A 27,399-nucleotide genomic window follows, 5' to 3' on the forward strand; every position below is an offset into this window, starting at 1 on the left:
TTAAAAAAGAAAAAGAAAATTTTAAGTCAAATCTCAACAGCTTCACAAATTGTAATTTTGAAACAATGCTTCCTAGTTCAATTAGATTTTATAGGAAATATTCTATTGGTAATTACAATAAACTAGACCAACTTGAGCATTTTTACTACTATGAAACTGTACTTGTTTACTAAGCATATGAACTTCTGAGTCTGATAATGACCACTATAGCATGAATAAAAAGCTCTATCTCTGGCTGAGTTTATATGACCCACGTCGGACAGAATTACTATACTATAAAATATTTCTTGGTAGAGAAAATATAGCATGTTGTATTGTTTTGTAAAACCAAATCACAGAATAGCCAATGTTAAATACATTCAAAATGCTTGTCCCTAAGCAGTTGGCACTTACATTCTCTAAATGTCTGCTATTTTATATAACTGTAAAGACTTAAGGATCAAAGGTGGTTGAAGGTCTTTCTTACTAAGCAGTGGGCAGTTCCATGGCGGGGGTGGGGGTGGGCAATGTAAAAACAAAGTTATAAGAATGACTGTGTGTGTAATGTATGTCTTAAAACTTTTCATTTGAGGGGCACCTGGGTTAGTCAGTTGGCTGAGCGCCAGACCCTTGATTTCGGCTCATCATGATATCACATTTCATGAGTTTGAACTCTGCTGGGCATGGAGCCTGCCTAAGATTCTCCCTCTCTTGCTCTGTCGCGCACTCTCTCTCTCTCCCCCCCCCCCCCCACCGCCCTCTCTCGTGAGCACACGCTCTATAACAAACTAAAACTTTTCATTTGAAAGTAGATTCCACTTTTTTAAATTGGTCAACATAATTAGGATCAATTAAACTCAACCATAATGACCCAATCTCTTGACTCTACTGTGATGCCCACTTTTGTAAAATTTTCATTAGAAAGCAATTTATGGACGTTTGGTTTTGTTCCAACGCGTAAAGAGCTTGGAAGTTATTGTGAGGATGGGAGTGATAAGAAGAACCTCAACACACTGAAAAGCAATTCTTCTTTGATCTGTCAGAGAATCCAGATCACAGGGAAAACTACTGCCTTGAAAACTGGAGAGAGACTGAGACAGACAGACCCTGCTAAAGCTCCAGAATGGAAGCCTGCTGCTGGAGCTGGTATTGGCAAGAAGAGTTAAATTCCACTTAACAAATGGCCAGAGGCTCAATGTGTATTAACTTGAGCTGTAAAAACTCAGTGGGGCCGGAGCGCCTGGGTGGCTCAGTCGGTTGGTCGTCTGTCTTCAGCTCGGGTCACGATCTCACGGGCCAGGCCCGTGAGTTCGAGCCCCGCGTGGGGCTCTGTGCTGACAGCTCAGAGCCTGGAGCCTGCTTCGGATTCTGTGTCTCCCTCTCTCTCTGCCCCTCCCCTTCTCACACTCTGTCACTCTCAAAAATAAATAAACGTTAAGAAAAAATTAAAAAAAAAAAAACAAAACAAAAAGCCTCAGTGGCGACAAAGCTTGGGGGCGGGGTAAAACTTTCATGACTACCTTCAGGGGCCTCACCGTATTCCCACCGGAAGACACAGAAAAATCACCTCCTGCTTCTGGCAGGGGGAAGGGAAAAGAAACCACTTCCAACTACTCCCAGAGAGTTCTGTTGTTTGTTCTGTTCTCTGTAATGAAGGCCAGCTCTCAAGGAAAATTATTATCTGACCCGAGGAAGGGCAAGTAGCTAACTCCAGGCCCTTCCAGTCTTCCTGTCTCACCTAAGAGGGGGAAATTCCAAGAAAAAGTAGTGAAGGTAACAGTTCAGAGGCACAGACCCACTGAAAGACGGAGGCCTGATCAAGGAGTATTGAATGCTTCCCCTCAACACACTTACATCTACAGAGGATTACAGATGAGAGGACTTCGGGCTCAGGCCTATTTAGGAAGAAGTTTCTAGGAAAAATGAAAGACCCCAGGGGAGACAAAAACAAAGACGGTTGAAGAAATGGAAGCCTCAGACACCTACAGTTACAGCAAACAGTATACAGCACAATTTGTAGCCAGATAAAGACTCATTAACCTCACTTCCTGTTACCCATACATCATGTCCAGCTTTCAAAAAAAAAAAAAAAAGAAAAAATGACAAGGCATGCTAAAAGGCAAGGGAAAAAAAAAGGTTTGAAGAGACACAGCCAACATCAGAATCAGATATAACAAAGATTTTGGAAGTATCAGACCAGGAATTTAAAATCACTGTGATTAATAAGCTAAGGGCTCTAAATAGACATCATGCAAGAACAGATATTTAATGTAAGCAGAAACCTTGAAACTCAAAGAATATAAAGAAAATGCTAGAAATCAAAACACCATAAGAAATGGAGAATACTTTTGAAGGGTTTATTAATAGGACACAGCCAAAGAAAGAATCCATGAGCTTGAAAAATGTCAATAGAAGTTACCCAAACTGAAATGCAAAGAGAAAAAGGACTGAACAAAACAGAACAGAATGTCCAGGAACTGGGACACAATTATAAAAGGTGTAACATACATATATATAATGAGAATATCAGAAAAAGAAAGAAGAAAGGAGCGGAAGACATATTTGAGTAATGGTGGCTGAGAATTTTCCAAAATTAATGACAGACACTAAACCACAGATCCAGAGAGTTCAGAGAATACCAAGCTAGGATAAATCCTGAAAAACTATACCTAGGCATATCCTATTCAAACTATGAAAAACTAAGAGCAAACAGAAAATCTCGCAAGAAGACAAAGAAAAAAAATCCCAACTTAACCTATAGAAGAGAGGTATAAATTGTATCAGACGTCCCTTCATAAGCCATGCAAGCAAGAAAGCAGAGTGAAATATTTGAAGTGTGGAAAGATAAAACACACCAACCTGGAATTCTGTATCTAAGTAAAATTATCCTTCAAAAACAAAGGGGAAATAAAGATCTCCTCAGATAGATGAACACTAAGGGAATTCGTCACCAGAGTCTTGCAAGAAATGTCACCAGAAGCTCTTCAGAGAGAAGGAAAATGATACAGGTTGGATAACAGGATACGTAAAGCAGGAAGAAAATCCAGGGGCCTCACCATATGTCCTTCCTTGGGTCCCAGGGCCCCCTAACTGGTCTGACTTCTTTCTAAGTCTTCATAAACTTGTTTTATAGATAACGTCTAGGATTTTTAGCTGTATTTATCAGAAGGAATAGGGAGAAGTATGTCTACACCATCTTCTTAGAAGTGAAACTCTCTTCATGGATTTCCTTAAAAAAATATTTTTTAATGTTTATTTTGAGAGAGAGAGAACCGGTGAGTAGGGAAGGTGCAGAGAGAGGGAGAGAAGAGAATCCCAAGCAGGCTCCACACTGTCAGCACAGAGACCAATGTGGGGCTCAAATCCAAAAATCGTGAGATCAGGACCCGAATCAAAACCAAGGGTCTGACGCTTAACTGCCTGAGCCACCCAGGTGCCCCTCTATTTGTGTATTTCTTATCTTTTTACCTCTGTTTATTATGTATTTAGAAGTGAATTTGAATTGAGATATAATTTTGCATCCTGCTTTCTTCCCCCTCAACATATACTGTGAGAATTTTTCCATGTCATTAAATTTCTTGGATAATATCAGTTTTAATAGCTATGTAATACACACATAGATGTGTTATCGATTTTTTTAAAAAAACTTAATGTCCATTTATTTTTGAGAGACAGACACAGAGTGGGAGCGGGGGAGGGGCAGCGAGAGACAGGGAGACACAGAATCCAAAGCAGGCTCCAGGCTCTGAGCTGTCTCCAGCACAGAGGCTGATATGGGGCTCGAACCCACGAACTGTGAGGTCATGACCTGAGCCAAAGTCGGTCACTTAACAAATTGAGCCACCTGGGAGCCCCAGATGTGTTATAGATTTAATCATGCTTTTACTATTAACATTTAAGGTTATTTCCACATTTATTGGTATTAAATAGAACACTGAAATTAACAAACATACACAGATTCATGTCTCTCTCTTTTCATTTCCTAGGACAAATTCCTAGAAGTACAACCACTAAATTAAAAAAAATGAATTAAAAAGCTTCTCGCACATGTTGAGAAGCTGCCTTTTAGAACTTCGTGCCAACTTACACCTTTAGTGGTAAAACAAAAGTATGCCCGTCCTACTGCTACCTCATCAGCACTGATTATTAGAATGGTTTAAATGATTTGTTGTGCTAATTTGTAAGGAAAAAACAGTAATATATTGTTTAATTTGCATTTCTCTGGCTTACCAGTGAGATTGAACATTTTTCACGTTTACTGGTTATTTGCATTTCTATCTCTGTGAGTAGTTTGTTGTCCTCTGTCAGCTTTTTTTTTTTGTATTGGCATGAATACTTTTTTAAAATTTTTTAAAAGATGTTACCAATTTTTGTGTCATGGCTGCTGCAAACGTTTTTCTGGTTTGTTATTTTTTCATTTTCTGATGCTTTTTAAAAAAATTTATTTTTTACTAAAAATTTTAAGTTTTTAAATTTATTTTTGAGAGACAGAGCGCACAAGCAAGAGAGGGGCAGAGAGAGACAGGGAGACACAGAATCCGAAGCAGGCTCCGGGCTCTGAGCTGTCTCCAGCACAGAGCCTGATATGGGGCTCGAACCCACGAACCGTGAGATCATGACCTGAGCTGAAGTTGGATGCTCAACTGGCTGAGCCACCCAGCTGCCCCTGTTTAAAAAAATGTTTGACCCACAGAGAAATGGAAAGAGCAGTTAGCATCCAAATACCTTTCATGTAGATTACCAAGCGTTGCCATCTTGCTCCCTGTGCTTCACCTCTGTATGACCAGGATGTAGTCCTAGTCTATACAAGTGGGATTTGTGTACTGCCGTGTAACAACCCAGAATGGATGGGCTCCAGGATGCTTCATTTACTGAGGGAAATGTACCTTCTAATGTACGCTGGCCGTGTAATGCAAACCTCTTCTTTCTCTCTCACTGCTTCTCACCACCATCTATTTGCTTTGTTCTTGTCTCCCCTTCTCAAACACTGGCACAACAGAATATAAAATGAAGATCTCTGTGCGGTTCTGAGAGTGTTGGTACAGATGGTAGTCAACCTCCCAGTGTCAATGAGCAAAGCGAGGTCGTTAAGAGCAGTGTGAGCAGATATTACGAGCAATAAAATCCACGAAAGCCAATCATGTGAGAGGAAGAACCACACTTTGACACAGACGAATCACGGCCAAAGTGGGGACAGTGGTGAAACATATTTGGAAAACAATACAGAAGCTTTTTTTAGCTCTTTGGAGAAAATATGCCACTTTGGATAATGTCCTCATCATTGTTTTCTGAATGACTGCTAAGAAAATCTTGCATTTGGGGGGCACCCATTGTTAGCACTCTGTGTCCCTACCGGTTTTTGTTTCTACCGGACACAATGACCAGATTTTCCCTTCTTGCTAAAATGTAAACCATCTTTTGTGAAAATTAGGCTTCTTGGTTTCCAGGAAGCCACGGCGTGGGAGAATGCTCCATTGCACACATGTGACCAGACTCAAGTCTGGGCCTCACCATCAACGACCAGTGTGACCTGGGATGGCTGTGATCCTCAGCATGCACATGTTTAAAAGGAAAGGGTAAATATCTGCCTCATGGGGTAAAACAAAGTCCTCTGCAAACTGTCAAGTGTTAGGAAAATTGTGACAAGATGAAATCCACACTGATAATGAAAATGAAGATGATGGCTATTGTATCTGGTCTGTTCTAAGTCATTTTTAAGGTATGTCCAGGGACAATAGTCATTTGGAATAAACTCTCCCAGTTTCCTGGGTTTCCATAGTTAACATGAAGCCCCAAATATCGGAACAATGTTGATTCCCAGTTACTCATAGCAACCGTGCTTGCCGTCCAAGGAGCAACAGAGATGCACAGTTCTGATTAAATGGCACCCCTTTCAGAAGGAGTTGCTGGTCTGGACTCCTGGCCTCTGACACTCCACCAGACTCAGAGTTTAAGTGAACAGTGACAGTCCTACCAGCATGACTCCCAGGTGCCACGCTGGGCCCATTCCTAGTGCAAGAGGCTTACTCCAACCCTCCAGAGCAATGGGGTAGCTGAATTTCCAGGACTAGGCCCTTGACCAGATAGAGGCAGGCCCTCTCAGTGGCCAAGGAATACTGATTCCAGGGAGCTATGCTTGTCCTGGGATTCCAAGCACAAATTAATCTGCATTCGGGATGCCAAGGGTGTTTGTTAAAATGCAAATTCCAGGACCATCTGGGAGCCAGTGAAACCAAAGTTTAAGAACCATCATTCTAGCCCGGTGGCCTCTCACACAGGATGTCCACATCCCAGGCAATCCATAAAATAATGCCATTGGTTGTGTGATGAGAACATAAGAACTTTTTTTTTTTTTTTACATCAAATAAGAAATATAGAAAATAAGAAATTACTGTGTGCTGCTATTTAATATTCAGCTTGTCCCTGGATCCCTCATGTGGTCATGTCACCTGTGGTTCTGGAGGCCTTCTGGGAGCGGGGACTCCAAACCACAAAGGCACGAACGGCGGGGTCTGCACTGGTACACATTTTTTCACAGCGTTAGAATACACTGTAGTTTACTCATGAAATGGGTTTATGGGTTCTATTACGTAGTTTTCACTCAAGCCTGAAAAAATGGACCAGTGTCTTAAAAAGATTCCTGCAAAAAAAGACACCCTGTATCTTGAAGATAATGATAAGGAGCATCAGTGAAAAATAAGAAAATGCCAGAATCGACACGTACTCGTGGGGTGAGCTTTTCTTCAGCCACGCTAGAGAGTGCAAATGATGGTAAACCAATCAAATTTATGACAAGTCAGCCAAATCCATCCCCCCCCCGCCCCCCGCCCGCAAACTTAAAAGTTATCCAGAAGACTAACTGAAATACGGACTTCCATTCAACCAGCATCTCTGACGAATCTCCACTAAGCATAGAATATGTTTCGGGTTATTAGCTACAGCCAGTATAAAGCCATCGTGATTAACAAGATAAAACAACCAGAATATTCTAATTAGTAGCCTTTTTTAGCAAAAGAAGTTTTGTACTGTTAATATAGTAAAGTATTTTAAACTGTTTAATCTTTGTCTCATTTAAATATTTGTCGGTGTATTTTATAGTGTATTCACGCCATATGATAAGTATACAATTTATAAATAAATACATATTATGGATGCATGCCCGAATTTTTAAACTGATGGTCATGGGGGATAAAAGGCCAGGTTCAGCTTGTTCCAGCTCCAAACTGTAATCAACTGTCGTCTTCTCTGACCTCCTGATCAGTGTTGAGATAAGTAACCTGTCTCTCAGTGAGTCATGCCATCCATCATGAAAAAACACCTTCTTACTTGGGTGTTACAAGAACTTTGTCATGGAACCTCAGAAGAAAAACGGAGTGAATTGGCCAGTCCCACTCCCCCCCCCCCCCGGGCGTGAGCACCTGAAGGAATCCTGGGTTCTACAAACTGCTTTGCATAGAAAACTCCTAGCAGGATATGAACTCTGAAGCCACATCTATTCACGATGGTCTCGGGGGACACGCCTGCAAGTGCAGAATCTGGTGTGACTATCTACCAGGGAACACTCCCGTCATAGGCGACAGTTCCTGACTGCCCGGGGTCTCCTGTTTTCCATTTCCGTCTACTGTTGCTACTTCTTTTCCTCCCTGAGCCACTCCCTGTGACTCACACTTGGACTCCCAGGACCTGCCCCAGGCCTGCTTACTTTAAAGACCCAATCTGGATTTTTCTCCAGTTTTTGACCTGGTTCCTTGCATTTCATTTTCAAATTGCGCGCTACTTTAGCGCCACAGCTACGATGGATATACTCCCCCAGGCTTGCGAGGCTCATACAAACTTGCCAGGCTCCCTCCCATCTTCCTGCCAGGAGGGCCAGTGATTATATTATTGTATTGAATAGGAGAGAAAGGATCCAAGGACTACTTCTGGGAGCCAACTCCATGCCCCAATTAAGGGTGAAGGCTTCCTTCCCTCTTCCAGACCCTAGTAAGGGGCAAGGACACTCCTTGGCAAGGGAGAAGAACTGTAGAAGAAAGGTCTCTGCCCAAATGTTTCTGCTTGATTCTCTGTGGGTATAATTGCTACACAGTTTGCTCTTTTCAGCCATCTTAACTTGCATATAGCCCAGACTCTCTGTTCTTTGTCAGGACAGAAGAACCAAGAGAAAGCTGGATACAGGATGGGAGAACTTCATTGGAGTTGGTAACAGACCTCTTTTCCTGTTTACTCCCCACCCCCTCCATTGTGAGGCTTTCTTACTTGATGTCTGTATGCATAATCTTTGGCCACAGCCTGCTGTCTGTTGGCTGCCATCTACAAAGGCCTCCCACTTGACCTTGTAGGGCTCCTTTGATTTCCAACTAAGCGTCAATATAAGTTGGGAAACTGACCTCCAATATTTTCTTCTCCAGGAACCCCTTCTATTATGTTCCTTCCTTACAGATTCCTTGTTTTAGAAGATTTATATTAACCTATTTTCAAGTCATTTTTTTATTCCCTAATTTAAAAATCAAAGCAATAAAATGACTAAAAACTAGACAGATGAGGGACAGTTGCGTCTACAAGGAATGATGGATGCCTGTGGCATTCCATGTGCAGGAAAGGGAGACTGATACAGTGGTACCCCAAAGCTCTGCTCCCCACTACTGAATGCTGGAACTTGGTTACGTCTGTAGATTGCCACGTTTCCTTGTGAACTACAGTGAAACCTTGGTTTGCGAGCATAATGTGTTCCGGAAACATGCTTGTAATCCAAAGCACTTATATATCAAAGCGAATTTCCCCATAAAGAACCATGGAAACTTGGATGATTCGTTCCACAACCCAAAAATATTCATAAAGGGGCACCTGAGTGGCTCAGTCAGTTAAGCATGTGACTTCGGTTCAGGTCATGATCTCTCAGTTTGAGTCCCGCATTGGACTCTGTGCTGACGGCTTAGAGCCTGTAGCCTGCTTTGGATTCTGTCTCTCTCTCTCTTTCTCTCTCTGCCCCTCTCCTCATTCTCTCTTTCTAAAATAAATATTTTAAAACCCACAAAACTATTCATATAAAAATGTTTACAATACCCTAATATAATACAAAATAATAAAGAAAACACAAAATATAAAGAAAAATAAACAAATTAACCTGCGCTTACCTTTGGAAACCTTCGTGGCTGGTATGAGGGAGACGAGAGAGGAGAGTTATTGTGAAAGGACAACTTTCACTATCACTAATGGAATCACTGCTATCTATTGACTCAATGGAATCTTGTGTGTGTGTGTGTGTGTGTGTGTGTGCGCGCGCACGCAACATTAACAAGGAACCTATCCAATGACCCTTGCTTTTGCCTCTTTTTGAGGATTTTGTGGAAATGTGACATTGCATTGTCATTAAACAGATTCATTGCTCGCATTAATAGCCTTATTCAGGTGGTGCTTTTCACAAAACTGCACTGCTTCCCACATTTTACACATCTCCCTAATCTCATTTGAAGTGAGGGGTTCCTCGGCCTTTTTCTCCTCTTCCTTTGCAGACAGGATGAAGACGTAGACTTCTCATAAAATCTTGCAGTTTCGGCCACTCACATATCTTATTCGTATTTCTCAATGATTTCCTTCTTAACTTCCACTGTAATCATCTCCTTCTTACCGCCTTTCTTTCCAACCTTTTTCTGCAAGGGGCCATTGTATATGCTCACATGGATGTTGACTACAGTATAGTATTAATAAACTCCTGTCCGATACTGTATTTAATGTAACTGGCAATAAGGCAGCAGAGGAAAGGGTTTATATCTGCAGGCAGCCTGACCTAGAATGAAGCAAAGCATTTCTAAGCTTACTCTTGTATGGAAAAGCCAAGGACTGTCCATAGGTGCTTTGAAGTGACAAAAAAATACACTAGTGCCTGTTGTGGGCGCCTTCAAGTGTTCTGAAAAATCACTGATTTCTGCCAAACACTGCAGTGTGAGACCAAGCATCCGAGCATGGGAGACGATCACCCACAGTCCCACAGAGAGAGAGAGAGAGAGAGAGAGAGAGAGAGAGAGAGAGAGAAGAACCATAAGGTCAGTTGCGATCATGTGACATTCGGCATCACATACCACTCGTATTGCAAGCCATCACTCATTTATCAAGTTAAAATTTATTAGAAATGTTTGCTTGTCTTGTGGAACACTCATAGAACAAGTTACTTGTGATCCAACGTTTTACTGTATTTCTGAAACTGGACCCTACGATGCTTGGTACGTGTTTACGATGCAAATAGGGCCACAAGGTTTTTAAGCTTAGCACAAAACCTTCTTCTATATACACTCAAATTCAGGAGCCCTACCTGTAAGAGGGTCCAAAGTGAGGCAAGGCAATTTAACTCAAGTCTAATTTTAATAAATCCTCTCTTAGGATGTATTACATTATGAATATTTCAAGCAAGTTTCATTATTTTTGTTTTATTTACTCTGGATACCAAAATCACCTTTACAATAAAGTACCTATTACATGCTAAAAACTGTGAAGAAAGTGCAATGTGACCTTAATAGTGTAAAAACAGACTTGCATTAAAATACCTCCTTTAGGAGTTGAATTTTGGATACCTTTTACTAAAGAAAACAGCCAAAACTAGGACCCTGAAACAATTGTCATGGTGTTAAGCATTAGAAGGTAATAAAAGTCATGCAGAATAAACCAAGCCCAAATTCTGCCATTAACTTCTTACGCAAAACTATTGAAAGTAGAATGGATATGAACAAAGCCAAGAAGATTTTGTCTTTATGGTCACCTGACCTGAGTGGGAAAGTTTTGTTTTTTTTTTTTAATTTTTTTTTTAACGTTTATTTATTTTTGAGACAGAGAGAGACAGAGCGTGAACAGGGGAGGGGCAGAGAGAGAGGGAGACACAGAATCTGAAACAGGCTCCAGGCTCTGAGCTGTCAGCACAGAGCCCGATGCGGGGCTCGAACTCACAGACCGCGAAATCATGACCTGAGCCGAAGTCGGACGCTTAACCGACTGAGCCACCCAGGTGCCCCGAAAGATTTTTTTTAAATTGTACTTATTTTGTCCCCCCCGCCAATGGGTATTTTACTTACCATCTGGAAGCATGAGGAGAATATAAATTATCATCATTAATAGGAGTCGTTAACACATGATGGTTTACAACATTTAAATACTTCTCGATGTGAATCTGTTACAGAAAAGTGAAAGTTTAGGCTATGAGACTGGACTTAAGATACTCAGCTAATTTACTTCATTAGGGTAACACTCTGAATTGTGTGATTAAGCCAAAAGACACAACACGCTATGTGTTTATTACATGCCTAAGGTATCATTGGGCATCTCAGGGCTAAATGACTTTAACTGTCCCAAAAAGCATAATAAACAATTGAGACTCAAAGCCTGAGTGACCTGTAGTGCTCTTCACAAATTAAACCATGCACGATAGCCAGTAAATCGCTAAGCCAGGTAAGCTTACAAGGCAAGACAGACACTGAGTAATCTTTCCCTTATAGGGACTTCAAGCCAGCAGCCGAAGAAAGAATTTGGCCCTTAGGTTACAGATCATTTAAAATGGCCAACCCGAAAACTCCAGCTGGGTACAGCCCTGTCACCATCAGGTCATATAGGACAATGGTGTGCCAGTTTGATGAGGCAACAAAAACACACCACATCTCCCACGGCCTCTGGAGCTGAGCTGTGAAGCTGACAGCTCGTTAGAGTGAAAGGCTGAGACCAGAGCAGGGACAATGACAGTTAGAGGTCTCAAAGATGGAGATGGTCCTTATTTGGGCGCATGTGCTAAGAGATTTTTGTTTTATAAATGATTATTATCCTGGTCTGAAACTTGGGTTCTCCTCTGCCCTTCAACCCATGTATCATGATGAAGTCCCTATGTACTGTATTTCTGTTCCAACAGTGGTACATCTCTTTAGTTTTACCGACTGGCTTACAATATCACAAAAATGACTAATCTCAAAATACTTAAGCTAGCAGGGAAAAATACACTCTTGTTCTTTAGAATCTCAGTGAATCTGATAGAAACTCTCTGCAGGCATTGGTATGAATTCTTTTTTGTCTGGCATGTTGTTGGGCGACTAATAGTTATTTTTAAAATTCTTAATTCTTTTTATCAAATCACGTGTTAGGGATTGTCACTGCATGATCTTATATTCCCAACACTTTAACTACTTTGATTTGCATCCTGGCACATTTCACAATCAGTTAATCATCATTTTAATGACAGGAACAGAATAAGAAAGCTGATGACCAGTCTAAATCCACCTCTGTTACAGAATTACACAGGGTCCTGTGAGAACCACAGTTCTTTTCTCCTAGAGGAATCTCCTTCCAGCGCTTTATTTAATATCTAAAGCTCTACTTACTTTTAACCCCATTTCAGTCCTTTTGATTGCGGTTTCAAGATTCCGAATGTCTAGAGTCTCTCCCTTTTCCTCAAGCGGGAAATTTGTTAATTTCTCCTTTAACTGATAAAGGTCTTCATGGACCTATAGGTTTAAATAATATAAAATATTGAAAGAATACATACAGAGTTCACCTAAAACATTCATTTTTTTTAATGTTTATTTTTGAGAGCGAGTGAGCACACATGTGCGCGAGCAGGGGAGGGGCAGAGACAGACGGAGACAGCGGATCTGAAGAAGGCTCCGTGCTGACAGCAGAGAGCCCGATGTGGGGCTTGAACTCACGAACCATGAGATCATGACCTGAGCCAAAGTCGGACACTTAACCAACTGAGCCACCCAGGTACCCCCAATTATTTATTTTATTATTAAAAAATTTTTAATGTTTATTTTTGAGAAAGAGAGAGACACAGAGTGAGCAGGGGAGGGGCAGAGAGACAGGGAGACACCGAATCGGAAGCAGGCTCCAGGTTCTGAGTTGTCAGCACAGAGCCCGACACCAGGCTCGAACTCATGAACCGCGAGACCATGACCTGAGCTGAAGTCGGAAGCTGAACTGACTGAGCCACCCACACGCCCCTGCAGTTATTTACTTTAAAGATTTCTTTTAAATAAAATTATTTATTTTTAAAGATTTTCAATTTTCTTGAATTGCTGGGGATAATCAGGGAGATTTTATGATGTTCCTTGGAAAGAGCGGTCTTGATGGTTCTAAGATACTCTTTATTAGAATGTTTCACTGTTGTCTTTCAGATTGAAAAAAACCTAAGCTTCCATACAATGTTCTATTTTTCCTTCCCCCATTAGAAACAAATCCAAGGGTAAAACTACCACTCGAATGGCTTCTGCTTCTCACCTGGCAAAACAGTTGAGTTCACGACTCATATGACATTTGCACCAAACTCGGATTCCTACTAATTGGCCAAGAGGTAAGAAAACAGAAAAGTTCTGGCAAAGAGAGGTTTTAGTGAAAGCAGAGCTTTTCAAAAGGGAATTGTAAATAGGTCAACAGGGCCCGCTGGTTTTCCGTTCTGGCTGGATCTTCCCCGTTTACTGCTCTGCAGAAGCGGCTCTTTCGGTGTGTGGCCTTGACTCTGTCTTACGTAGTCAGAATTGAAAATGATCCGTGAAGAAAAAGTGGCATACGTTACCACTTCAACGTTCTCCTTCAATCTGTATTTTCCTCGGAAACGATGAACACCTCTCTGAGGTCCGCCACCCTCGCGATAAAATGGGTGCTGTGAGATTAGGCATCCCCAGGTTCTCCGAATTCGTATTAGAAACCAAACTTCAATACATAAATACAGATGGCACTAATTATCGTGTGGGCTGCTGCCACAAGAAAAGCATTTTGTTATGCAAATTTATGAACCCAACACCTGTTTCAGCAATAGTGACACCAATAACAATCTGCAGACTGGGTTGCTGAAGGCATTTTGCAGCCCTTACCTTTTCTCTGGTAGTCTAACTGGACATACAGGGTGATCCCAGCCTGTGGTATCGATTACTTTGGAATATTCCCATGGAGCCAAGGACTCAAAAGATCAGAATTTGCATCTTTTCACTGATGGGCATCACAGTCTGGTAGACACATCTGGTCATTTGTACTCTGCACAAATTGTCATGGAAAGCCTTGAGGGCTCACAGATTGAAATCAGAACACACCTACCGTTTGCTCGTAGGCACTAAGGATGACGGTGTACTTCTTTCAATTGTTTTGTCCAAATTACGGCTGCAAGCTGGTTTACCGTCGATTGTCTAAAGGCATTTGGAAAGTACAAAGAAGCAGCTCAAGGGTGAGCCTCGCGTCCAGGCCCGCATTTCTTGGTTCATCCTTTGAATGCCCTGAATTTCCTTCTTGTAGCTCTAGTGTTTGTAGTATTATTTGTAGCTTCACATATCATTCTGTAATGTCTTTCGAAGCTGGTGGGGAATGAAACTGCCCTGGGTTATTTATCATGGAACCAAAGGGCTCTTTTGTTTGTTTGTCTGTTTCAGTCTCCCCTGTGTGGACAGTTACACTTCTTTCCAGAGTCATGCGATAATATGTAACGGCTCTAGTACATAGTAAGGGCAAGTGAACATAATTCCTTGCTCCATCACCAGTCACGTGACGTCCATGCACACCATCACATTTCCCCTGGTTTCTTTACCAAGGGGGAAAAAAAAAAAGAATTACTCTGCTTCATAGAACTGTGGAATAAAACTAAGGCAATGTGTGTGAAATTGAATGAATGTAGGTTTTGGAAGCAGGCAGATAGAAACCAGAATCCTATTTCCTCCTTTCCTGAGCTGGACAAATTTACATAGTTTTTGAGAGCCTTGATGCTTTCATCTATAAAATGGGGATCATTGGCTACCTGTTGGAAGAGTGGCAAGAATAAAATGAGTTAAAGCATGTAGAGTGCTTTGTGCACGGCCAGCCACATAGGACGGCCCTGAACAAATGTTAATCCTCCGCTCCTGCATGGTAAAACCTAGTGAAGTTCCTTGACGTAACTGGCATGTAGTAAATGTTCCTTGATTTGAATTGCTCTCTTCATCTTCCTCAAGAGTTTTGTTTTTTTTTTTAATTTTCTTGCTAGATATTTTTTTTCTCCCCTTTCAATAACCACACATCTGTTTGTATAGTAGTTGCAATAGAGACAAATATTGTAGGAAATGTGTCAACCAGACTTGGGTAGGAAGAAAAAAATTATGTTCTAAATCTCTGTTCTTTCTTCAAATGGATCCAATCTACCATATTGAAATTTTACGTGTCCCCCATCATTTCTGTGGTCATCAAATGCATTGCTTTCCGTATATTTCCTACTAGGAGGAAGTTTTTTTTCTTCTAAAAAAATTTTTTAACGTTTTATTTGTCACTTAGAGACAGAGTGTGAGCAGGGGAAGGACAGAAAGAGGGGGACCCAGAATCTGAAGCAGGCTCCAGGCTCTGAGCTGTCAGCACAGAGCCTGACGCAGGGCTCGAACTCACAGAAGGAGGAAGATTATTATTTTGACAGTTTGGGGACAGAGCTGCTTAATAAGAAGCCCTTGAGAGATGTAATGCAGTGAAGATTCGCTCTAGCATTTAGAAATCTGGCCACACAACTGGATTCCATGTTGTCAAAAGCAGTTCCATAACTGCATTTTATGTATCTCTGCTAAACATAGGGTTTGGCTGAGTCATTCTCATCATGCTTGCCCACTTGTCCCTTCATTTTATGTTGTTTGTTCCTGGCAAACCAGACGGAGGAGGTGATAAGAAAGACAGTGATGATATCAATTAGTTCCAGTATTTCCAAGGTTGGTGTTTTTGTTTGTTTGTTTGTTTGTTTGTTTGTTGAAAGAGGGAGCGTGAGCAGGGGAGGGACAGAAGGGAGAGAGAGAAAACCTCAAGCAGGGTCCATGTTCCGCATGGAGTCCAATGTGGGGGCTCGATCCCATGACCCTGAGATCATGACCGGAGCCAAAATCAAGAGTCGGATGCTCAGCTGACTGAGCAACCCAGGTGCCCCGAGTCAAGAAAACATTTATAAAGATGTTTTAAAAAGACATCAGATGATCATTAGTAAAGTATAAAAACAAAGCTTGTAAGAGTTATTAATAAAAGAAAGCATGCAGGAGGCCTCCCGGACTCAGCACCCCACTTCTCCAAGACTGTTTCACGAACCTGCCGTAATCTGTTTCAGGATCAACGCGCGTGGGATCTATCCCCTTGGGCAAGTTACTTTAGCTCTTCGTACTTCAGTTTCTTCTTCTGTCAACTGGTGCTAAACATGATACCTGCCTAATAGAGTTGTCACTAGGGCTTGAGATAATCTAAAGCTCTCAGTACAGTGTGAAGCTGTCAGTAAGGTTGGCAACTCTCTTAATTATAATGATGATGATTATTACTACAGTTTCAGCCTCACTGTTCTGATCAGTTGAGGAAAGATGCAGCTGACACTGTAAAAAGCCTGAATTAGAGACTTAAAAGTGCAAGAAGTAGTTAATTACAGGCTGCCTCGTAGAGCTCTGTGTGGAGATGGTAACCCTATGTCCTGAACCAAAAGTAAGAATGTGGGTTGTGGTTTTGGTACATGATCCGACAAGGGACAGAATATTCACAATCAGAACTGTCCTGAGAAATCCAAACATATAAGGCTTGTGTTTTCATAATAAGTCACACAAAAAGAGCTTATAACTAGAACATTGATTATGCGTATTTAAATATTTTTTTCTCAAGTATTTTAGATATTTTATCAAAATATTTTATTATTAGTTTGCATCATCTATTGTATTTTCCAGATAATAGTACATGTTAGTCCAGCTCGCTTCATTTTTTTTTTAATTTTTTTTAATGTTTATTTATTTTTGAGACAGAGAGAGACAGAGCATGAATGGGGGAGGGGCAGAGAGAGAGGGAGACACAGAATTGGAAGCAGGCTCCAGGCTCTGAGCCATCAGCCCAGAGCCTGATGCGGGGCTCGAACTCACGAACCGTGAGATCGTGACCTGAGCTGAAGTCGGATGCTCAACCGACTGAGCCACCCAGGCTCCCCCAGCTTGCTTCATTTTTGAAAAGAACATACATTATTGGAGACTGAATTAATGACTAGATCATTATCCAGTCATCCAGGATCAATGGACCCAATCCTGTGCTGGGTAAAATGGGATATCCCAAAAATCCATCTGTAACAGGGAAACAAGACATAACTTATTTGCCCTATAGCATCACCCATAAAGTTTTAGTTAAGAATGGAGAAGTCCCTTGGGGCGCCTGAGTGGCTCAGTCGGTTAAGTGTCCGACTTCAGCTCAGGTCACGATCTCACGATTTCGCAGTCCGTGAGTTCGAGCCCCGGCGTCAGGCTCTGGGCTGATGGCTCGGAGCCTGGAGCCTGCTTCCGATTCTGTGTCTCCCTCTCTCTCTGCTCCTCCCCCGTTCATGCTCTGTCTCTCTCTCTGTCTCAAAAATAAGTAAACGTTAAAAAAAAATTAAAAAAAAAAAAAAAAAAAGAATGGAGAAGTCCCAGGGGTGCCTGGGTGGCTCAGTCGGTTAAGCATCCAACTTTGGCTCAGGTCAGGATCTTGCAGTTGGTGCATTCGAGCCCCGCATCGGGCTCTGTGCTGACAGCTCAGAGCCTGGAGCCTGCTTCAGATTCTGTGTCTCCCCCTCTCTCTGCCTCTCCTCTGCTTGTTCTCTCTCTCTCTCTCTCTCTCTCTCTCTCTCTCTCAAAAATAAACATTAAAAAAAAAAAGCTTAAGAATGGAGTAGTCCTGGTTAAAAAGACAGGCTGAAATTAATTTTTCCTTTTCTTCCAGTAAAAATCAGGCTAATCTTAAAAAGACACAGAATGAACAGAAAACTAAGTGATATTAAAAAGCAAGAGACCTTATCTAATATAAACCCACATCTATTGAGTGTTATACATTATATGTTATCTTATATTTTAATTCTTACAAGACTCCTAAGACAGAGTTCATATTATTATCTTTATTTTATACTTGAGGGAAACTGACGTGTAAAGTCCTTAAGTAACTTGTGCATGGTAACACAGCCGGTTATTTGATGGAACTACTCAAATCCAGGCAGTGTGAATCCAGAACCTTCATGCCTAACCATTAACCAGTACATGCATTATATCTACAAATATACAAATGTGTATTTATAAATATACAAAGTTAAAGACTGGTGAAAATTCAGTGGAAAAGGCAGGATTTAAGTATCTAGAGGAGTAAAAGGGCAAGGGAAGACTTTATTAAAAAAAATTTTTTTAATGTTTATTTTTGAGAGAGGGAGAGAGAGAGAGTGAGTGAGCATGAGTGGGGGAGGAACAGAGAGAGGAAGACTCAGAATCCAGAGCTGTGAGCTCTGATCTGTCAGCACAGAGCCTGAAGCGGGGCTTGAACTCACGAACCTCGAGATTATGACTGGAGCGGAAATCAAGAGTTGGACACTTAACCAGCTGAACCACCCAGGTGCCCCGGGAAGACTTTATCTTATACCAGGATTGACAGATTGAAAGGGTTTGAGAAGATTGCTTGCATTTTCTATGTATATGGGTCTACCCACAATACACATCTTTGGTCAGTTTCTTTTCCATAATGTGAAATAATAACAGTCCTTAATGGATAGCTTTGTTTTAAGTCTTAAAGGAGTTAAAACACATATAGCATTTAGAACCATGCACAATACCCGACAAATACTATGTAGCTTTGATTACTGTGATTTTTCTTTGAAATCATATTACAGTTTACATTTTAGAATACTATCTAAAGTAGAAGTTCTCAGAATTGAGTGTGCCGTAGTTATGTTAAATTTTTTTTTTTACATTTATTTATTTTTGAAAGGTGGGGGGGGGCGGGAGGGGCAGAGAAAGAGACAGAGAATCCTAAGCAGGCTCCAGGCTCTGAGCTGTCAGCACAGAGCCCGGTGTGGGGCTCAAACCCAGGAACCATGAGATCATGACCTGAGTTGAAGTCAGACACTTAACCAACTGAACCACCCAGGTGCCCCTAGAGTTATCTGTTATAAGAACAGATCGCTGGGTTGCTCTACGCCCAGAACTCCTGGTTTAGTGGGTCTGGAATGGGGACTGAGAATTTGTGTTTCTCCTAAGTTCTCAGCTGGTGCTGAAGATGCTGGTCCTGGGATCGCTCTTTGAGAATCACTGGCCTAAGGGGTTGCTTAATGTTTCTGATTGAGACACAGATCTGTTTAGGGTGAAGCAAGTGGAGATTTGAAGTACCTCTGCTTTTCTGGCAACTGTGTATGTATATATATCATATAAAGTACCTTAAAATTTATAATATATTTATATATAGTTATATAATAATTTTTATATAATTATAGAAAGAATTTGAATGCCCAGGCTGATAATAAAGGAGGTCCACTTTATGATTAAAAGAAATTATGTAGCTTTTTTTTTTCTTTTTTAAGAAATTATGTAGCTTTGGACAAATAGGTCAGTTTAGAGTCAGAAGTGGATCTTATTCAAGCTATGTCTCCTACAGAAGAGAAAACTGAGGCCCAAAGAGGTGAAATGATTAGCCTAAAGTTACCCACCTGGAAGAATGTCATTGCCAGGGTCAGACCTCAGTGTTCTGACTCCCAACATAGTGCTTTCCACTAGAGGTACTGTTGAATAGTAACCTGTTTAAAGGATGTAGGCCCCAGGCAGAAGTGGAATCCACGCTGCGTGTCTGAGAGTAGGGCTGTATGCTCATAAATACTTCAGACGTGGTGAGAAAGTAGGGGAGGTCTTCCTCATTTCTTTGTTATATACATTTTCTACACATCACCAGGGAGAATTTTATCTGTGTCTAGAGAGCAGCCTGGATATGACTGTTCTGAGCTCTCCTGCTCCATTTTACAATCCAATGATAAAAGATATCAATATTATGATGTTATAGCCTACGTTGATGAAATAGCTACCTCTGGGTCCCCCTCTGAAGTGAAAAGGCTTCTAGCTTTTCAGGCAATACCCTATTCTACACTGTTCCAAACCACAAGGGGGGCAGCCCTGGGAAAGAGAATTGTCTCAAGGGAAAGTATGAAATTAGGTGTGAGAATTCTCCCCAGATTCTGGTCTCTTTTTTAGAGATGTTCCAGGTCTGGAGAAATACAGAAAACTAAAGAGTAACAGAACCGTCCCTGTAGTCAACATGAAGTATACTGTAGGCGAAACTGGCTGTTGCAGGGTAGGAATCTCCACGAGCGTTCCTGTTGGAGTCTGTAAAATGGGCCCCGGATTTAGAAGGGGTATGTGTAGTAAAGAATCAGCTTTACCCAACAAGAGGTCTGGCCTTTGCCCTTGGATACTGAGAGGTGATCTCTAGGCCCCTCAAGTGTCCTGCTTGATAAGTGTCTTTGCTTCGCGTCTTTGGTTACCAGACAGCCTAACAATGTATTTTTGATGGGGGCCTTGGGTCACACAGTATCCGTTCCAAACTCTAGAGGAACTGGAGACTAAAGGCATTAGTGTGACCTCTGGGACAGGCTGAAGATAAAAGGTCAGAACACGGGCAGTGTGTAATTGAGTCCCAGGAAAAACTCTGGACATCAAAGTCCTAGGTGAGCTTCCCTAGTTGTCAGTACTCCCATATACTGTCACACATCACAGCTTGTAGGAGGTAAAGCCGTGCATGACTCTAAGGGGGTAGGATGACTCTGCCCTATGTATGTCTTTCCTTGGCTGACTTTAATTTGTATCCTTTTGGTGTTACAATACTGTAATGGTAAGGATAGCACTTTCCTGAATTCTGTTGCTTTAGCAAATTAGCCAGTATGAAGGTGGTCAGGGCCCCCAAATTTGTCGATAGCCGGCCTTACGTGATGTTGATTCTGGGGACTTCTGAACTTAGGCCCATGTAGAAGAGGGAGCAGTTTTGTGGGGACTGGTCCCTCAGACTTTGTAGTTTGGCTAAAGTCATCTAGGATGCTGGTGACAGAGGATGATAAAAGGTGAGGTAAAAAGATTTGGGTATTATTCGTAACGGGTATCTCTATGAAGTTGGCGAGTTTAGGGGTTTGTAATTTGGAAAAGGTGAATTTAAAGAACTCTCTCCTAGGTGGGAGGTAAGAGACCAATATCCTGGCAGGAAAATCCATTGCAGATCTGAGTATGAGTCAGAATGGAATGAATTTAGGCAAATTACTTCAAGCCTTAGACAAATGGAGCTAAATACAAGTTAAAAGTGATGATTTATGTAGAGATGTTTTTAAAGCTACCATATGTAAATGTGAAAAAACAAAATGCTTTTACCATTTGGGAAAAATCTGAGTGTAATTGTCACAAACTGACTTATCCTGGAGAAGTTAAGACTTTCTTGATATTTCCCCCCACTCAGGTTAGAAAAAGTTATTTCCTGGAGTTTTTAAAATTTGTCACATTTCTATTCAAGACTTAAACTTGATGGGCAATCCAAGTTATCTTTACTATATTTTCCTGTGTGTGTTCCCAAGCTTTTATTTAATTCATTTATTTATTTGAGATATAATTGAAATACAACGTTTTATTTCAGGCGTACGACATACTGATTCGATATTTATATTTACTGCGAAATGTCAGAGTAAGTTAACATCCATAACCACACATAGTTACAATTTTTTCTTATAATGAGAACTTTTAACATGTATTCTCTTAGCAACTTTCAAATATAACAGTACAGTATTAACTATAGTCACCACGCTATACATTACATGCCCAGGGGCCAAACTTATTTTCAAGATCCTTTTAGATACACAAAATTTAGGTGCGTAAGAAAAGTAGTTAACATATTTCAACTTCTCCCCAAATTTCTTACCATCTCCCCAAAGTGGCTGATTTGTATTCCCCCTCCCCCATATCATGGGTTCAGATTTTTCAGAATATAACATTTTAAAATGGTGCCTCGGTGTAAGATTGACTTTTTGGAAGTAAAGGTTCTGGGGGTGAGGTGTATGGTCTTGAGAGTTTTACCAGAGGCAGAACGGACGGTCGAGCTTCTGAAGCGCAACCTACAGGGTATGGCACGGGAGGCGTGTTAGGCTCTCGGCAGAGGTTCCGGTTGGCATATTTGGGAGTTCTCGAAGGGGCAGTGCCTCTCGCTTGCTGGAGGCAGTCTAGGGGCGGCGCTCCAAAAGGCTGGGCGCGAGTGGATCTGCGCTGCTGCGCCTCGCTCGTACGTATCTTAGCTGGGCAGGGTCAGGAAAGGCCCGTTTCCCACCTGGATTAGGATCGATCCGATGGGGTCGTAGTTTTCAGTCTCTTGTGCCATGGCTAGGGCCGGGGAGCGGTACCTCCCGGAGAAGGCGCGGTCTCCAGGCGCCCAAGCCAGGTGCGGCTAGTGCTCGTCCCCATGGCAACCCCAAGCGCAGCCCGGCCTGTTCTACGCCGGGAGCGGAAGAGGGGTGTGGGAGGAGTCAGGGTAGCGGGTTCCTGCCGAGAACGCGCCCTTCCTTGCGTGTCTCCCCCGCGCACCGGTAGCCGTGGTGCAGCCCAAGGCGGAAGCGGCTCCGGGACGGAACTGACTTGCTAGTGCAGCTATGGCTGCGGGCGTCCCCTGTGCGCTTGTCACCAGCTGCTCTTCCACCTTCACCGGAGACCGGCTGGTCCAACGTGAGTAGCGAGGCTCCCGGGCCGACCTTCAAGTTCTCCGAGCCTCGGCGGGCGGCAACCTTGGAATCGCGGTCTCCCTCTGTGCCTTTGTCGCCGCCGCGGGCCCTGAGCTCTTCCTCCACTCGGCGGTGGCCAGAGGCTCCACGGGTGCAGCTCAGACCCGGTCCGGGTGCCCAGGCCCCGCAGGTGTCTTCCCTTGGCTCTCACACTCATTGCTTTTCTGCCCGCCCGGCGCGCTATTGCATTTCTTCCAGCTTTTTCAGCAAAGTGGGACTCATCCCTGCCCCGCCCAGTCCACGGATTGTTGCGGGAACCTTTGAGATGAACCGCAAGGCGCTCTGGAAATTGTACCCACTCACGCGGGTGTAAGGTGCAGGAATTGGGATGTCTGTTGCTATCCCTGCTCCTGAGGTAGAGAGTAGGTTTCCTTTTGGCTCCTCCTTGTTGTATGTGAGTTCGCCTGGTCTCCTCCACTCTAGTTATTTACTGTAGGTTGTCATCCAACATTGGCTTTGGGGTGTTACTGGCCTAGTTTCTTTGCCTCTGGAGCTTCACAGTGGCTGTCAGACTGAACGACTTAAAAGAAACCTTAGGCGAGACCAGTGTAGTAGAAAGAGCATGGGACTGGGTCATAGGCTCAGCATTTTGAGTAAATGATTCTGTGAAGTTGATTGTAACCAAGACTCCTATTTTAAATGAGTGGATCTCAGCTGTTTGATAGCTTAACCTTAACACTTAACTTCACCCTTCAGTTTTCGAATCTGTAAAACGGTGATGATTTTCGCAGAATTGTGCTTACCACAGAGGTTGTCATTTGGTAAACGTTAGATAATGGCAGTCATTATTATCGAAGCACATTATCTTGGGAACCCTCAGTTTCCTGGGCCTACAAATGGTGCATATGAGCCTATCTCACAGGATTATTTGAAGGACAGGTGCCATTTTGAAAGCACTGTGTCAATTGTGAAGCATCACACAATTGTATATATATTTTTTCTGTACCTGTCAATGACAGAATTAGGCAGGATGCCCCTCCAACAACAAATATTCTATAACTTAGTTGCCGTTTGTGACCACTTAAAAAGTTCTTTGCCAGGGTAAAAGTTTAATTATAACACTTATTGTTATACTCTATGCCATTTCCTTACCCCTTAACAGTGCTCCTTCCATTTATTCCCTTTCTTTTCTTTTTTAAAAATTGTTTCATTGTAAAAATAGCGCATACTTCTTTTTCTTTAGTGCATACTCATTAAGTAAGATTTAGCATATGGAGAAAAGAGAATGTCATCCATGGTCTCATCAGCCAGACACAAGTACTGTTAACATTTCTGTGCATTTCCTTCCAGTCTTTTTTCCAATACTTACGTTTAAAAAGAAAAATGGTAATTATATTTCACATATAATTTTATTCCTGATATTTATAATTCCTGATACAATTCCTGATATTTTATATATAATTTTTATGTTTTATACATAATTTACATTTTCATATTTTGTATATAAAAATTTAAATATGTGTAAATTAAATGTTAAAAATATTTAAATAAAATTAAATATATGCACATACAATTAATATATGCAATATATAAAATGTATATAATTTATGTTTATATTTTACATATAATATTTTTAATATAAATTTTATCCTGGTATTTTTTCTTTTTTTTTTTAATTTTTAGAAATTTACATCCAAATTAGCATACAGTGCAACAATGATTTCAGGAGTCGATTCCTTAGTGCCCCTTACCCATTTAGCCCATTCCCCCCTCCCACAACCCCTCCAGCAACCCTCAGTTTGTTCTCCATATTTATGAGTCTCTTCTGTTTCTTCCCCCTCCCTGTTTTTATGTTATTTTTGTTTCCCTTCCCTTATGTTCATCTGTTTTGTCTCTTGAAGTCCTCATAGGAGTGAAGTCCTATGATTTTTGTCTTTCTCTGACTAATTTCACTTAGCATAATACCCTCCAGTTCCATTCATGTAGTTGCAAATGGCAAGATTTCATTCTTTTTGATTGCTGAGTAATACTCCATTGTATACAAATACCACATCTTCTGGTAAGAGGATAAAAGGACCTTTATCCATTCATCCATCGATGGACATTTGGGCTCTTTCCATACTATGGCTATTGTTGATAGTGCTGCTAACATGGGGGTGCATGTGTCCCTTTGAAACAGCACACCTGTATCCTGTGGATAAATGCCTAGTAGTGCAATTGCTGGGTCTTAAGGTAGTTCTATTTTTAGTTTTTTGAGGAATCTCCATCCTGTCTTCCAGAGTGGCTGCACCAGCTTGCATTCCCACCAACAGTGCAAAAGAGATCCTCTTTCTCCGCATCCTCGCCAACATCTGTTGTTGCCTGAGTTGTTCATGTTAGCCATTCTGACAGGTGTGAGGTGGTATCTCCTTGTGGTTTTGATTTGTATTTCCCTGATGATGAGTGATGTGGAGCATTTTTTCATGTGTCGGTTGGCCATCTGGATGTCTTCTTTGGAGAAGTGTCTCTTCATGTCTTTTGCCCATTTCTTCACTGGATTTTTTTTTGGGTGTTGAGTTTGATAAGTTCTTTACAGATTTTGGATACTAACCCTTTATCTGGTATGTTGTTTGCAAATATCTTCTCCCATTCCTTTGGCTGCCTTTTAGTTTTGCTGATTGCTTCCTTCGCTGTGCAGAAGCTTTTTATTTTGATGGGGTCCCAGTAGTTCATTTTTGCTTGTTTCCCTTGCCTCCGGAGACGTGTTGAGTAAGAAGTTGCTGCGGCCAAGATCAAAGAGGTTTTTGCTTGCTTTCTCCTCGAGGATTTTGATGGCTTCCTGTCTTATATTGAGGTCTTTCATCCATTTTGAGTTTATTTTTGTGTATGGTGTAAGAAAGTGGTCCAGGTTCATTCTTCTGTATGTCGCTGTCCAGTTTTCCCAGCACCACTTGCTGAAGAGACTGTCTTTATTCCATTGGATATTCTTTCCTGCTTTGTCAAAGATTAGTTGGCCATACGTTTGGGGGTCCATTTCTGGGTTGTGTATTCTGTTCCATTGATCTGAGTGTCTGTTCTTGTGCCTGTACCATATTGTCTTGATGATTACAGCTTTGTAGTATAGCTTGAAGTCTGGGATTGTATATGCACATAAAATTAATACATTCAATATATAAAATGTATATTATTTATATTTTACATATAATATTTTAATATAAATGTTATCCTGATCTTTTCATTTAACATCACATCATAAATTACTTTCTATCATATATTGCCTCTAGTGAACATAGAATTTGCTCAAGATTCTTAAAATTCTTGATGTATTTAACTTTACAAAATAATCACGTGCGTTTGGATTTCCATTACTGATATATATAAAAGTCATTTCAAAGCCAGTCTCTGAAATATTTGGTGAATATTCTGATGACTGTGGTACTCTGTGTGCTTTAAGGATCAGAATTGGCAGACACAGTCACTTCTTGAAGGAGTTGATTACCTATAATTGGCAAATAGTAACTCTATAGTACTTTAAAGTATGGTAGCATTCTTGGGGGTAAAATGAATTCTGTAAAATAATCCACTTTGTTTCTATATGTCAAATTCCTCTTAGGTAACTCAAAGCCAACTTTTGTGTTGATTAAAATTAGATAGCCTTTGTGATTCCGTTAATATTCTGTAGAGAAAAAAATAAGACTGCCAGTGAAGACATTACTTGTAAGGCAAAGTGAACTATAAAAGGGCTTTATCATTTCTTCTCAGGTTATTGATAGGGAAATGGTGGGTACCACTAGCCTGCGGTATTTGCCGAGCATTCCTTCTGTTTTATTATAAGATTGAATTAAATTAATCATGAATTGAGGCTAATTTTGGTATAAGAGAGACGACCACAATGAATGATGTTTGTCAAGTGTTCAGTGATATTAGGCCATAGAATGATTTTGGATTGAATCTGATCTTTTTGGGGAAGGTTTGGTTTCGTTTCATCCATCAGGAAGAAGAACCTTTAGGGTTTCTCCAGTTTGTCTTTCTTTCAACATCTGATGTCTTTTACTGCTTTTAGCCGACAATGGGAAATATTTCATAACCAGATAACCAAGTTTGTTATAAATACACATGAAATAAAAATCAGTAGGCGTCTGCTATGGATAAAGTGCATGCATGGATTTTGTGGAAAACTTTTTTTCATTTTGTCACTCAAAGGCCTTATTTTCAGTATTCTGGGTGGGTGTCTGATATCAGATAAAAGGGCATTACAGACTTACATTGTAGACTTTAAAAAAAAAAATTCTTTTTTAATGTTTGTTTATTTTTGAGAGAGAGAGAGAGAGAGAGAGAGAGAGGGAGAGAGACTGAGCACCACCAGGGGAGGAGCGGAGAGGGAGGGAGACACAGAACCCAAAGCAGGCTCCAGGCTCTGAGCTGTCAGCACAGAGCCCCACATGGGGGCTCGAACCCCCAAATCCCCAAGCAGCGGGATCATGACCTGAGCTGAGGTTGGACATTCAACCAACTGAGCCACCCAGGCACCCCACATTGTAGACCTTTAAAGGGAAATGAAGTCTCAGGATGCTTGAAGGCAAGGCTGTATGTGCTGTGAGAGCCAGTGTCTGTACTCCAGGGCCAGACCTCTTTCCACCTCATATATATTTATATGAAGATTTTACTTTCATTCTGGAAAAGTATAGCCTGATACGAAGCACAGCTCGCCTCTTTTGTACCAGTTACTGTAGCTAAAATGACAATTAAGGTACTGTTCCTGCTCTCAAGAGGGATGCAGTGAAAGTGTGTGTTCCACTTGTGAAAATATTAAAATGTAGAGACCGAAGTTTTAACATTTTACTCTACGTTCTTAGAAGGAACTTTAGTTTTTAACTCCAGGACAGTTAACATACAGTGTTATATTAGTTCCAGGTGTACAATATAGTGATTCAGCACTTCTGTACATCACACTGTGCTCATCATGGTAAGTGTACTCTTAATCCCCT

General features: G+C 41.4%; 2 protein-coding genes across 16 annotated transcripts in view; one reads left to right on the forward strand and one right to left on the reverse strand.

The window, feature by feature from the left end:
* The window catches only part of IQCH (IQ motif containing H), a 210,637-nt gene extending 188,436 nt beyond the window's left edge, over window positions 1-22,201 (reverse strand). For 6 of the 15 annotated variants that reach the window (XR_006203496.1, XM_042941625.1, XM_042941623.1 and 3 more), the window contains exons 1-3: window positions 22,045-22,200; window positions 12,333-12,455; window positions 11,043-11,137 (exon numbers count right to left, since the gene is read on the reverse strand). Coding sequence is in view for 14 of the 15 variants with exons in the window: in XM_042941625.1 (XP_042797559.1) it covers window positions 11,043-11,137; window positions 12,333-12,455; window positions 22,045-22,095 (269 nt within the window). In the remaining variant the exon portion in view is untranslated. Of the gene's footprint in view, window positions 1-11,042; window positions 11,138-12,332; window positions 12,456-22,044 lie in introns of all 15 variants that reach the window. The other 9 variants (XM_042941636.1, XM_042941635.1, XM_042941634.1 and 6 more) reach the window with 4 other exon arrangements.
* A 134-nt stretch (window positions 22,202-22,335) lies between these two features.
* The window catches only part of AAGAB (alpha and gamma adaptin binding protein), a 54,946-nt gene continuing 49,882 nt past the window's right edge, over window positions 22,336-27,399 (forward strand). The window contains exon 1 of the mRNA XM_042941639.1: window positions 22,336-22,436. Within this exon, the coding sequence (XP_042797573.1) occupies window positions 22,364-22,436 (73 nt within the window). The 5' untranslated portion in view covers window positions 22,336-22,363. The remainder of the gene's footprint in view (window positions 22,437-27,399) is intronic.

The sequence above is a fragment of the Panthera leo genome, chromosome B3 (genome assembly GCF_018350215.1).
Source record: "Panthera leo isolate Ple1 chromosome B3, P.leo_Ple1_pat1.1, whole genome shotgun sequence".
In the NCBI taxonomy this organism is placed as follows: Eukaryota; Metazoa; Chordata; class Mammalia; order Carnivora; family Felidae; genus Panthera; species Panthera leo.